Source organism: Oryctolagus cuniculus, chromosome 1, assembly GCF_051225735.1.
Source record: "Oryctolagus cuniculus isolate XC-2025 breed Fujian yellow rabbit chromosome 1, ASM5122573v1, whole genome shotgun sequence".
NCBI lineage: Eukaryota > Metazoa > Chordata > Mammalia > Lagomorpha > Leporidae > Oryctolagus > Oryctolagus cuniculus.
Genome location: NC_142867.1, coordinates 111856711 through 111869919, shown reverse-complemented (window position 1 = coordinate 111869919; position 13209 = coordinate 111856711). Strand labels below are relative to the sequence as shown.

General features: G+C 51.1%; 1 protein-coding gene and 1 non-coding gene across 3 annotated transcripts; one reads left to right on the top strand and one right to left on the bottom strand.

Annotated features, from left to right (window-relative positions):
• The first annotated feature begins 640 nt into the window (after nucleotides 1–640).
• LOC100339529 (T-cell surface glycoprotein CD3 epsilon chain) lies at nucleotides 641–12829 on the top strand. 2 transcript variants are annotated; one of them, XM_051837687.3, is made up of 7 exons: nucleotides 641–943; nucleotides 2250–2515; nucleotides 7386–7403; nucleotides 7802–8023; nucleotides 8807–8974; nucleotides 10130–10176; nucleotides 12357–12829. In XM_051837687.3, exons 4-7 carry the CDS (start codon nucleotides 7942–7944, stop codon nucleotides 12411–12413), a joined length of 354 nt encoding a protein of 117 aa, XP_051693647.2. In that variant the 5' UTR covers nucleotides 641–943; nucleotides 2250–2515; nucleotides 7386–7403; nucleotides 7802–7941; the 3' UTR covers nucleotides 12414–12829. The 2 variants fall into 2 exon arrangements, 1 of the variants encoding a protein (XP_051693647.2); XR_016220952.1 differs by lacking the exons at nucleotides 641–943; nucleotides 2250–2515; nucleotides 7386–7403; ... (1 more) ...; nucleotides 8807–8974; nucleotides 10130–10176 and adding an exon at nucleotides 10463–10953.
• LOC127488417 (small nucleolar RNA SNORA33) lies at nucleotides 11586–11714 on the bottom strand. The gene has a single exon (XR_007916124.1). It is a non-coding gene; the product is annotated as a small nucleolar RNA SNORA33 (small nucleolar RNA).
• Nucleotides 12830–13209: the final 380 nt, after the last annotated feature.

The window sequence follows — 13209 nt, the reverse complement described above, 5'->3', positions numbered from 1 at the left end:
GCCAGCCTTCCGTCCCCTCCCGCCCCAGGCAGCAGGCAGCCCCGGGCCTCCCGGGAACATCCCCCTCTCCCTTTGGGCCTCCTTGTACTCTGAGCTGTGAATATTTTTAACCCTGTAAATAAGGCCAGCTCTTCTCACACAGAGACTATTTTATCAGCTGTCCCTGTCCCAGATGGGTCTAGCTGGTTCTCCATGGGTGGCTTCTAGACTCAGGCACCAACGGACCAAATAAAAGCGTTTTGTTTTGTAAAAAAAAAAAAAAAAAAAAAAAAAAACCACAAACAAACACACAACCGAGGCGGCGATTCATCCTTTATGGTTGAATTTGCCAGCCTTGTAGAGCCAGAATATATTCTTGGCATCTCTCTCAGGGGTGAGGTTCCCTCTTCAGCTTCCTCCTCCCCCCTGTAAGCTTCCTGGCTCTCTAAGTCCTTCTTTGATTTTTTTTCTCACTTGTTCGTTACAATAGCTGCTTGCCTGGCTGCCCTGCCATGATTCTTCCTGAAACTCACTCCCCTCATTAAGCAATAATTTGATCCCTTCCATGGGGTCCTGAAGCGCTTGATCAATGAGTTGCCACCGCCTTAGCACTTCTATCGATTCCCCAACTGCGCGCAATTGCCGTCCCACCTGTCTCCACTGCTGTAGAAACCAGGGGGACGTCTCTGCGACTGCTCTTACGAATGCACGAAATTTCCTCCCCCCTCGTTTCCCTCGCTTAGAAGAAAAGCTGCGAGGAGGTGGGGAGCAGGGAGAGAGAGAGAGGAACCACATTCAGCCCAAAACAGATGAACTTTAGGGAGAAATAGAGGATGGTGCCCAGCATGAGGAAGAAGACGTAGCCAGTGGGCAAGGAGTAGCCAAAGAACTCCACTGTCTGTACCGTCCACGACATGTTGGAGTGGCGGGTATAGTGGAAGACTGAGTCTCCCGGGCATCCCCGGTAAATGCCTCTTTCCTAGCTTCTATTTTTCTTTCCCCGCGGCTTTTTGCCTGGGTTCTCGTTAGCTTCTCCCCGGCACTTTCCATCCGGCTTTTTTCCTAGGCTCTCCCTATTCTCTCTCTCCGGTATTTTCCAGCTTCTTACCCCCGTCCGGATCCGAGTCACGGCACCATTTGCTGCTCCTCCGCACGCAGAGGAGCTGCACTGGACCAGACGCTTGTTGTTCCCCTTTTTTTACAAGTCTTTTCTATAGTAAAGTAAGAATGAGCAAACAGCGAACTCCCAAAGCAAGAATGAGTAGAGAGAAATGAGAAAGAATGAAGCAACGAACTTCCCCGCAAACTCTCCAACCAACCCACACCACCGTGCCGTCTCTCTTCTCCTTTACAGTCCTCTCCACCAATCCGTGCTCCACCTGTCCACGTGTCGAGCATGCTGTTCTCTTCTACTCAGAGGATGAATCGGCTCTTGCGGCTACTAGTAGTCAAGATGAATCAGCTGTGTAAAAGCTGGTTACTCCTTATCAGCGCCATATTATGGGAGGCGGGCTTTGCCTCCCGCAGGAGACGGATTCTGCCTCCCACAGCTAAGGTGTAGCAGGTTAAGTCCCTGCAATGTTGGCATCTCATATCAGTGCCATTTTGAGTTCCAGCTGCTTCACTTCTGATCCAGCTCCCTGCTAATTCACCTAGGAAAGCAGCAGAAGCCCAAATCCTTGAGCCCTGTCACCCACATTGGAGACTTGGATGGAGTTCTGGTCTCCAGGCTTCAGCCGATACAGCCACTTGGAGAATGAACCAGCAGATGGAAGATATCTCTCTCTCTCTCTCCCTCTCTGTGTCTCTCTCTGTGTATCCCTCTCTCTCTGTAACCCTGCCTTTCAAATGAACAAATACATCTTTAAAAAAAAAAAAAAGGAACCATTTCATCTTTCCCTTGCCTCTGCCTTCCGTGTGACAAACTGGGATCAGAAATCCTACATCAGTTAAAACCTGTTATCCCTTCCCGCTTAGCTGGAAACCTGAGCATGAGTCTGGGAGGGAGCTTGGGAGTTTTCCAGTAGGTATCATCGTCAGCCAGTGGGTTGGTGCTGGCTCTGGAACTTTGGGAGGCTGAGATACTTATTAAAAATAAAGGCACCCAGGCTCCACTCCAGGTGTGGAGTCCCCAGGTGAGTCTGGCTTAGAGGGAGAATGGAGGCCACTTACTCTCCTGGGTACTTTATGGCTATTCCTGGATCCCAGCGCTGGGACCCTCCCTTCCTTCTCTGAGTACAAATCACTTAAGCAGGACTTTCCTAAACCAGGTTCCAACAGGAGAAAAGAGCTGACATCCGGAGACCCGGACAATTCCGCCACTGTCTTCCCAGATCCCTGAGACGGGGAACTCCCAGTCGGCACGCGCTTCGCCCGCAGCTGTGATTTATTCCTACCCTGATTTCCCGGTTGCTGCAGGCCTAACCCAAGGTCCTGCTTGCCCACCCGAGTCCTTGAGTTTGGGCTTCCCTTCCAAGGCCTGCATTTCACCCACAATTTGGATGCTTCTCACAGTCTGCACACTTCGTCACACCTTGTAAGAGGGGACTTCAAAAAGTTTATGAAAAAATAGAATGAAAAATATGAGTTTATTTTGATGCAAAGAAATTTAGGCACTAAATGCATTATTTTATTACTTTTAAAGATTCCTTTATTTGAATGGCAGAATTACACAGAGAAAGAGACAAGAGAGGAGAGGGGAGGGGAGGGGAGGGGAGGAGGTGGCTCAGTAGGCTGATCCTCCACCTTGCGGCGCCGGCACACCGGGTTCTAGTCCCGGTCGGGGTGCCGGATTCTGTCCCGGTAGTCCCTCTTCCAGGCCAGCTCTCTGCTGGGGCCAGGGAGTGCAGTGGAGGATGGCCCAAGTCCTTGGGCCCTGCACCCCATGGGAAACCAGGAGAAGCACCTGGCTCCTGCCATCGGATCAGCGCGGTGCACCTGCCGCAGCGTGCCGGCCTTGGCGGCCATTGGAGGGTGAACCAATGGCAAAAGGAAGACCTTTCTCTCTGTCTCTCTCTCTCTCACTGTCCACTCTGCCTGTCAAAAAAAAAAAGAGAGAGAGAGAGAGAGAGAAGAGAATCTTCCATCTGCTGGTTCACTGCCCAAATGGCTGCAACAGCCAGGGCTGGAACAGGCCAAAGCCAGAAGACAGTGGCTTCTTCTGGATCCCCCACATGGGTGCGGGGGTCAAGCACTTGGGCCACATTCTGCTGCTTTCCCAGGCTCACCAGTAGGGAGCTGGATTGGAATAGAGCAGCTGGGACTCAAACTGGTACCCATATGGGATGCTGGCATTGCAGGCGGTGGATTTACTGGCTGAGCTACAGCACTGACCCCCCAAAATACATATTATAAAGACTGTACAGGCTGGCGTTGTGGTGCAGCTCGTTTAGTTGCTGCCTGCAATACTGGAATCCCATTTGAGCCCTGGTTTGTCTTGGCTGCTCCACTTCCCATCCAGCTCCCTAGTAATACATCTGGGAAAGGAGCAGAAAATGACCCAAGTCCTTGGGCCCCTGCACCCATATGGGAGAACCAGATGGAGTTCCAGGCTCCTGGCTTTGGCCTTGTCCCGTCCTAGTCATTGTGTCCATTTAGGGAATGAACCAGAAGATGGAAGATTCTCTCTCTCTCTCTCTCTCTCTCTCTTTTAACTCTGCCTTTTAAATAAATAATAAATCTTAAAAAAAAAACCTCAATGCATGGATTTCAAAAATATTTGTGCCCAAAATAAACTCATATTTTTAATTCCATTTTCCATAAATTAAAAATTATTTATTTGAAAAGCAGAGAGATAGAGCTTATTCCAGGTCTCCCACTTGGGGGCCCAAGTACATGGGTCATCTTCCTCTGCTTTTCCTAGGCTATTAGTAGGGAGCTGGATTAAAAGTGGAATAGCTTGGACACCCACCAGTGCCCATATGAGATGCTAGCATCATAGGCAGGAGATTTACCCACTATGCCACAACATTGACCCACATATTTTATATTTTTTAGAATTTATTTGAGAGATTGGGTGTGGGGGGAGAGAGGGAGAACTCCTTTCTGATGAGAATCTGGAGTCAGGAGCCAGAACCAGGAATCAAACCCAGATGCGCCAATGTGGGTGTCAACTATTAGGCCTGCTGATTTTCAGTCTACTTGTTCCATCACTATCGGATGTAGAGATGCTGAACTCTTACCATAATTGTGGATGTATTTATTACTCCCTGACATTCTATCAGCTTTTGCTTTAATTATTTTGAAACTCTGAAATTAGGCGATTTGGAATTGTTAATATTCACTCCTTTGTCATTATGGAATGACCATTTTTTTTACTCCTGGTAATGTTCTTTGCTATTTGAAATATACTTTATCTGATGTTAATATGTTACTCTTGTTTCTTTTGATTAGTTCTAGCATAGTATGCCTTCTTCTATCCTTTTATTTTTATCTTTGTGTTTAATTTTGGATTGTTTTATTGTTATGTCTTAGAGGTCACTGATCCTTTCATCCTGCAGCATCTAATCTGCTATTAGATATAGCCAATGCATTTTTTGGCATCAGATATTGCATCTTTAAAAAAAAAGATTTATTCATTTATTTGAGAGGCAGAGGCAGAAGCAGAGGCAGAGAGAGAGATCTATCCATCCACTGATTCACTCTTCAAATGGATGCAACGGCCAGATATGCACCAATCTGAAGCTGGGAGCCAGGAGCTTCTTCCAGGTCCCACATGCATGTGCAGGGCCCCAAGGACTTGGGCCATCTTCTACAGTCTTCCCAGGCCAAAGAGAGCTGGATTGGAAGTGGAGCAGCCAGGACTTGAACCGGCACCCATGTGGGATTCCGGCACTGCAGGCAGGGGCTTTACCCACTATGCCACAGCGCCGGCCCTGAGATATTGCAGTCGTCATACCTTTAAGCTTCTTTAATTTTTTTAAATATTTTTATTTATGTGATAGGTAGAGTTACAGACAGTGAGAGAGAGAGAGACAGAGACAGAGACAGAGAGAAAGGTCTTCCTTCCGTTGGTTCACTCTCCAAATGGCTGCAACGGGATCCGAAGCCAGGAGCCAGGAGCTTCCACCCAGTCTCCCATGCAGGTGCAGGGGCCCAAGCACTTGGGCCATCCTCTACTGCTATCCCAGGCCTCAGCAGAGAGCTGGACTGGAAGAGGAGCAGCTGGGACTAGAACCGGTGCCCATTTGGGATGCCGGTGCTGCAGGCAGAGGATTAACCTAGTGCGCCACAGCACTGGCCTCCATACCTTTAAGCTTTATTTGGGGGGCTGGAGTTGTGCTGCAGCAGGTTAAGCGTCTGCCTGTGACTTAACCCATATGAATGCTGGTTCAATGCCTACCTGCTCCACTTCTGATCCAGTTCTCTGCTAACATGCCAGGGAAAGCAGCAGAGGATGGCCAAAGTGCTTGGGCCCCTACCACCCGTAAGGGAGATCCAGATGGAGTTTCAGGCTCCTGGTTTCAGCCTTGCTCAGCCTCAGCCTTTGTAGCCATTTGGGGAGTGAACCAGTGGATGCAATATCCCTTTCTCTGTCTCTCCACCCCCCTCTGTAACTATGCCTTTAAATTAAATAAAAATAAATATTTTTTGAAAAGTTTTATTTGGGCCTGTTTTATATCATTTATGTCTGTACTTAACATGTCTAATATTTCCTGTAGCTTCTTGATCACATGGAATGATTTGCTTGATATGTTTTCTAGCAATTCTGTCACTTGGGTCATTTCTGGGATGGTTTTAGTGAACTGATGTTTTCATTATGAAGAGTTATATGATATCAGCTCCTTGTTTCTACAATTAAGGACCTAGGCAACCAACTTAATGAAGGAAAAAGGTTCATTTAGTTTACAGATTTGGTAACTCCTTTGGTTGGACCTTCTTTGAGAGTGGCAAGAGCAGAGCATGGAACAGAGTGGAGGAAGAGTTCCCACAGTGAGCCAGGAGGCAAAATTTATTTACTTGAAAGAGAGTTACAGAGAGGGTGAGGGAGAGACAGAGAAAGAAAGATCTTCCATCTGCTGGTTTGCTCCCCAGATGGCCACAATGGCCAGGCAGAAGCCAGGAGCCAGGAGTTTCAACGTGTATCCCATATGGGTGGTAGGGACCCAAGCACTTGGGCCATCTTCAGCTGCTTTCTGTGGAACATTAGCAGGGGGCTGGATGAGGAGTAGAGTGACTGGGATTCGAACCAGTGCTCTGATATGGGATTCTGGTGCCACAGGCTGGTGTCTTAACCTGCTGCCCCACAGCACCAACCCGTCCCAATGCTCCTTGAGCTATCAGGTCACGGGAACTAGCTCCAGCATCGTGTGAGAGCCGCAGACTTCTCCCTCCGGTCCTTTTGGGTGATTCTTCCTTTGCTCTCTTAAGAGTTCCTCAGGCATGCACCAGTCACTAGTTTTCTGTCTACGCTGTCTGGTTAAATGCATGTTATTGAGATGACTTACAGCACTTAAATTTACAAGTGCAAAAATGCAGGGTACCTTGAGACTTAAGAAAGAAGATAAAATAAGAAGGATTGGCACATCCTACCACAGAATGAGGTTTCTTCTCCAGAGTGTGAAACTCTGATGAACAACATATAACTTGACAATGAAAAGTCAACGTGAGAATGAACAGGGAAGACTCAAATATAGTAGCTCCTCCCACGATATGCATATGAAAAAAGAGATCTGTGTGGGTTCAATGTCCAGCTCTAGCTCCTGACTTTGGCTTCCTGCTATCGTAGACTCAAAAAAAAGGCCACAGGGTTGACTCAAGTATTGGGTTCCTGCTACCTGCATGGATGGTGTTCCAGCTCCTGCTTTGGCTGGCCCACTCCCAGCTATTGCAGGCATTTGGGAATGAGCCCAGGGATAGGGTCTCTGTCGTCTGTCTCTTCCTCTCACTCTCTGCCTCCAAAATAAATACATAAAGACTTGAAAATATATGGAGCTTTTCATCACTAAATCATTTCATTTCTATCTGCAATATGATCATGGCTAATGCAAAAGGATAAACTCAAAGCTTTCTAGAGGCACTGGAGTGGGGACCAGCTGGCTAAGCTGCCGCCTGTGACTCCAGCATTCCATATGGGTGCCAGTTTGTGTGCCTGCTGCTCCACTTCTGATGCAGCTCCCTGCTAATGGCCTGGGAGAGCAGTGGAAGATGGCCCAACTTTTGGGCCCCTGACACTCACATGGGAGACGTGGATGAAGTTCCTGGCTCCTGGCTCCATCCTGGCTGTTAGGGCCACTTGGGGAGTGAACCAGCAGATGAAAGATCTTTCTCTCTCTCTCTGTCCAGTCTCTCCCCCTCTCTCTGTAACCCTGACTTTCAAATAAAGTAAATAAATCTTTAAAAATGATAGTAAAATAAACTGAAACTGGGGTTATTTTCTCACCACTGTTTTACCTTTTCATTTCCAGATGATTCTACACAGAAATGTGAGTTTATCAGTCCTTTATTGCTGCCCTGTCTGGTGACACAGGTTGGTGGGTAATAGAGAAAGAACTGATGGGAGGAGATTAACTTAGCACCGAGGTGTTCCGATATTAGATTCCCGTTGCAGTCCTGGGTTTTTTCTCACCACCACCCACCCTTTCCCAAGTCACCGTGACCCTGCTTAAACCCTGAAGCCACCTTCCAAAAGCTCCCCCCGGTTCCCTCGTCCACACCCTCAAGCCAGTAGAGGCCCTCTGGTGAGCACATCCAAGACTGGGATGACAGGTGACTTTCATCACTGGGTTGGTCCTTTTGTCACTAGCCTGCCTTTTCTGGAATGTTCCTGGTGCCCCCCACCACCACCACCACCAATTCCCTTGTCCTCTCTCCCATTGCCCAGTATTTGCAGTCTCCATCTCTGGAAACCATGTGGTGCTGACATGCCCTGTGGAAGCTGATGCTGGTGACATACATTGGGGAAAAGATGAAAAAAGTCTTCCAGATACAGACAAGGAACTAGACCTGGAGAATTTTTCCGAAATGGAGCACAGCGGTTATTACTCCTGCTATGTGGGCACAAAGAACAAGGAGAATCAGCATATTCTCTACCTGAAAGCCAGAGGTACCGTGGGCCTGCAGAACAGGCCCGGCCGGGCCCTGCGGGGAGGACCATTTCCAAAGGGCGTCCCCCTGGCTTCCCCTAACCCTGCCCCTCCAGGCTTTCACCTGCACCTGATGCCACCTGGCATCACTGTGTTCTGGAACACAGACTGAACACCCATACATGGCTGGCTGTGTGACCTCGGCCAGCGCTTGATCTAACAGCAGCTTCCCACAAGGTATTTGCATGGTGTCACACCCGGAATCCTGGTGCACCGATACGGCTTTATCTTGAGTTTTATCCTGAGAGAGCCATTCTTTTGATGAACTTGCAAAAGAGCCTCCAAGTCACTACAATAAAATGTCATAGAAAACACGGCATGATCATAATGATGATAGTGATTGTGGAGGGCTGAGGTTTCAAGCACTGAACCAAACACCTGCCAGGGAGTCTTTCCATGCCATCCCCGCAGCAGCCCCAGGTTAAGCACTTTATTTCTCTCCTGTAGATGAGGAGACTGAGGCTTAGTGAACATGCCTCACACCACTCTCAGCTAGTGCGTGACGGAGCTGGGACTTGAACCCAGGACTGTTGGCGTCCAGCGTGTCTACCCATAACCACCACACTCTGCTTATTGCTGTTGTCATTGTAATACACAGTCAGCTAGAGGAAGGGCTCGGGCCGTGGGAAGCCTGTCGGCGCTGCGGGGAGACTCGTCTGCGGTTGGTCCTTTCTCTTCTCCGGCATGCCGGGGTTTTCCTTCCCGTGAGTTCTTCTCTTCCTCCCTCCCCGGTCCCCCCGCAGTGTGTGAGGCCTGCATGGAGGTGGACCTCACGACGGTGGCCTCCATTGTCGTAGCTGACGTCTGCGTCACCCTGGGCTTGCTGCTGCTGGTCTACTACTGGAGCAAGAACAGGAAGGCCAAGTGCAAGCCTGTGATGCGAGGAGCGGGTGCTGGTGGCAGGCCCAGAGGTGAGCCGGCACGGCTGGGGAGGGGAGGTTCTTTCTGGGGTGGGAAGGGCAGGGAGGCCCTGGTGAGTCAAGACAGCGTCTGTAGAATCCCTCCCACGCTGGGCAAGGGCGAGAGCGGTTACCAGCACGGTGGGCTCCTCAAACATCTGTCCGTGCCCTGGAGGCCTCGGAGTCCAGGGGCGGCACCTGGCACAGCAGTTGAGACATCGCCTAAACGCCCACACCTCACATCCCAGCGCCTGGGTTCAAGTCCCGGCTCTGCTTCTGATCCAGCTTCCTGACATACACTCTCAAGTTCTCAGGTCCCTGCCTCCCTTGTGGGAGGACCGGACCGAGTTCCTGGATCCTGGCTTTGGCCTGGGCTGTCGCGGGCATTTGGGAAATGATCTAGCAGGTGGAAGATGACCAACTGTCTGAGTATCTCTGCCTTTCAAACAAAATTTTTTAATAAAGATTTTATTTATCCATTTGAGAGGCAGAGTTACAGATAGAGAGAGGGAGAGACAGAAAGGGCTTCCATCCGCTGGTTCACTCCCTAAATGGCCGCAATGGCTGGAGCTGAGCTGATCTCAAAGCCAGAAACCAGGGGCTTCTTCCAGGTCTCCTGAGTGGGTGCAGGGGCACAAGGGCCTGGGCCATCTTCCACTGCCTTCCCAGGCCATAGCAGAGAGCTGGATCAGAAGTGGAGCAGCTGGGACTGGAACCGCACCCATGTGGGATGCTGGCACTGCAGGCAGGAGCTTAGCCCACTACTGGCCCCTCAAACAAATTTTGTTAAAAAATTAGATTCCTGCCCATCATAGGCATCTGGGGAATGAAACAACAGATGGGAACTCCCTGCCTGTGTCTGTCTCTCTACACTTAAATAAATAATTTGAATTTTTAAAAAATAAATTAGATTTCACCTCCAAGCTGTGAGAACAGAGAAGTTGGGATGTTCCTGCCTTTTCCTTTCCCCTCCTCCATGGGAAGAAACAAGAGGGCCTTGGGCCGGGGAAAGTCACCCAATGATGGGGGGCAGCACAGCTGGGGGACGGAGGGGAGGAGAGGAAAGAACAGCGCGGCGGCCATCCCGAGCCCAGCCGGTTGCCGTGGTCGGGCAGCAGGACTGCTGCTGCTGCCTGGAGATGCAGTTCCTCCCCTCTCTCTTTGCAGGGCAGAACAAGGAGAGGCCTCCGCCTGTTCCCAACCCAGACTACGAGGTAACAGGGGTGGGGTAGGAGGGATGGGGGGTAGTGCTAGGGATCAGGGTTGGGGGTGGCTTCTGGGGCAGAAGGGACAGCACCCCGGATGCCAGCCTCTGCCTCCATCATGGGAGAGCAGGAGGCCTATCAGAGCCTGCGTGGCTTCCACAGCCTTGGGGAGGTGGGGGTTCGGGGAGGGGGGAGTTAGAGGAGAGACACACTCTTCTTTTTTTGGTTTATTCATTGGCCACGAAGCATAACCATAATGCAGATTCTAACCTGATGCATTCAGAGCTGATACTCCACCAGCATGCACTGTGGGGAGCAACTCGGACTAGACTAAGTTACTGGAATTAAGACTTATTCTATGCATCTGCTCTCCCACAATATGGCGCTGGGAGAGGAGGAAACAGCTTCTGCACAGCTGCCTCTTGCCAATTTGACTGATGAGCTGCAGGAGCTGATCTTGTTCCTGATTGGAGGAGAGCAGCGTGCTCGGTGTGTGGGTAGCAGAGTTGGGATTGGTGGAAGAGGACTATAAAGGAGGAGAGAGACAACATGCACCAGGAACATCCGGATAAATCTGAGCGGCCCCCAAGAGAGCTGGCCGGTGGTGTGCCGCTCCTCCATGGAAGTGAGGAAAGTGGCGGGGGAGCCGCCCCTCCATGGAGGTGGAGGGGTCGGCAGCCAACCCGGGAAGGACCAGCAGCAAACCCGGGAAGGGCCAAGCAGACCAAAGAACAGCACAGGGTCTAGTGTCGTTCCTCCACGAAGAGGGGGAGCAACAATGCACCAGTAAGGATACCAGTTCCTAAAGGGTGAAATGCCTCAGCTTCCCCCTGCCCCGCTGACTGCCCCTAGAGAGGGAATGCCTGGCCTGGGGGGATGCCGGGCTGGTCTGGCTGTCCAGTGTGCACACTCCTGCTATTGGATACTTTTTTTTTTCTTGAAAAAAAATTATAATTATTAACATTCCAAATCTCACTTGAAGCCCTTAACTAATTATTATGAACCTTTAATTAACTATGCCTTTAAAATGCTTCCCTCTGAGCCGGCGCCGCGGCTCGCTAGGCTAATCCTCCGCCTAGCGGCGCCGGCACACCGGGTTCTAGTCCCGGTCGGGGCGCCGGATTCTGTCCCGGTTGCCCCTCTTCCAGGCCAGCTCTCTGCTGTGGCCAGGGAGTGCAGTGGAGGATGGCCCAGGTGCTTGGGCCCTGCACCCCATGGGAGACCAGGAAAAGCACCTGGCTCCTGGCTCCTGCCATCGGATCAGCGCGGTGCGCCGGCCGCAGCGCGCCAGCCGCGGCGGCCATTGGAGGGTGAACCAACGGCAAAGGAAGACCTTTCTCTCTGTCTCTCTCTCTCACTGTCCACTCTGCCTGTCAAAAAAAAAAAAAAAAAAAAGCTTCCCTCTTATCACAGAAGTCTGTTGTAGCCATTTTCAGGGACCTCAAAGATTTCAATGTCTTCAAGGCTCGTAGCATGGCATCACTATTGCCAGCTTTTTCTAGATTTCTGCAGAAGCACAGCAGGTAAGCAGATTCATGGGCTGGCTTTGGATACTTTGAATGTCACACCTGCAAGCCAAGCAGGTGATGGTTGTCACTTAAATGGCTTCGTTTAAATCTGACAAAAGCTCCTGCAGGTGGGTGGCCCTTTAGGTTCCCATTTTTGAGATGGGAAAGCTAAGAGAATCCGGCAGAGTCTCCTATGCTCCTGCCAAGTTAGGGTGCGAGCCTGCCCACTCTGTCTCAGGTGCTTGCCCGCGAGATCTTTTGCGCCTTTTTTTTTTTTTTTTTTTTTGACAGGCAGAGTGGACAGTGAGAGAGAGAGACAGAGAGAAAGGTCTTCCTTTGCCGTTGGTTCACCCTCCAATGGCTGCCGCGGCCGGCGCGCTACGGCCAGCGCACCCCGCTGATCCAAAGGCAGGAGCCAGGTGCTTCTCCTGGTCTCCCATGGGGTGCAGGGCCCAAGGACTTGGGCCATCCTCCACTGCACTCCCTGGCCCCAGCAGAGAGCTGGCCTGGAAGAGGGGCAACCGGGACAGAATCCGGCACCCCGACCAGGACTAGAACCCGGTGTGCTGGCGCCACAGGCGGAGGATTAGCCTAGTGAGCCGCGGCACCGGCCTCGCCTTTTCTTTCTTAGGACCTACTTCCTCTCCCCGTACTGAGCAACCCCTTTCTATTCCACCGCAGCCCATCCGGAAAGGCCAGCGGGACCTGTATTCTGGCCTAAACCAGAGAGGCATCTGACAGCTCCAGGAGTCACTGCCTCCCGGGGCACAGGTCTGGCTCCTCCCCAGGCACCCTGCTTGTGCTTGGCCCTGGACAAGCCTTGGAGCACCCCAAGAATCAACCTCATGGTGGATTCCTGCAACCTCGTCTGGGTCCTGGGAAGTCGCTTGGGGACATCGCCACTAGCCACACCCCTGCACCTGGCCTGCCATCGGGACATTCATTTCTGCTCTTCTCGCCCATCCTACGGCCCCCTACCCGCGTGGAAGTTGCTTCCACCTTCAGTGCCCTCCTCCTTCTGCGTATGGCCTGTCCTGTGTCCCTAACTCTTCCATCTATCTTCCTATTTTTCCAGCCCTCTCTTTTGCAAGCCTCCCTGGGATGGACCCACAGCCCTGCCCCACGCACAGACCTTCCCGCATTGCCAGCCCCGTGCTCCCTCCCCTCCATGGTCATTTGTGACTCTGTGTGTGCGCTAGGCCCCTCTCCCTTGAGCAAAAGAAATAAAGTGTATTTGGCCAAAAGAGTTGCTGTCCGTCCTTTCTGGGAGGCTTCGGGGTCCACCTTAGTTCCTAAGACAGTTCACGTCTTGCTACCTGTGATTAAATTCTTGGCTATGATCCAAATGCAAGCCCTACCTGTGTTCACAGCTGATGGGGGCATTGTGTGCAATGCTCTCTTTGGAGAGGGAGTGGGGGGTGGGGAGAGATGAACTGTTTTCTCTTAGAGGAAAATCGCAGAGGTGGCAAAGTGACTGCTGGGTCCCTGATGGATCAGATCAGACACTGGTAGGACAGAGAGGCCCGGAAAGGCA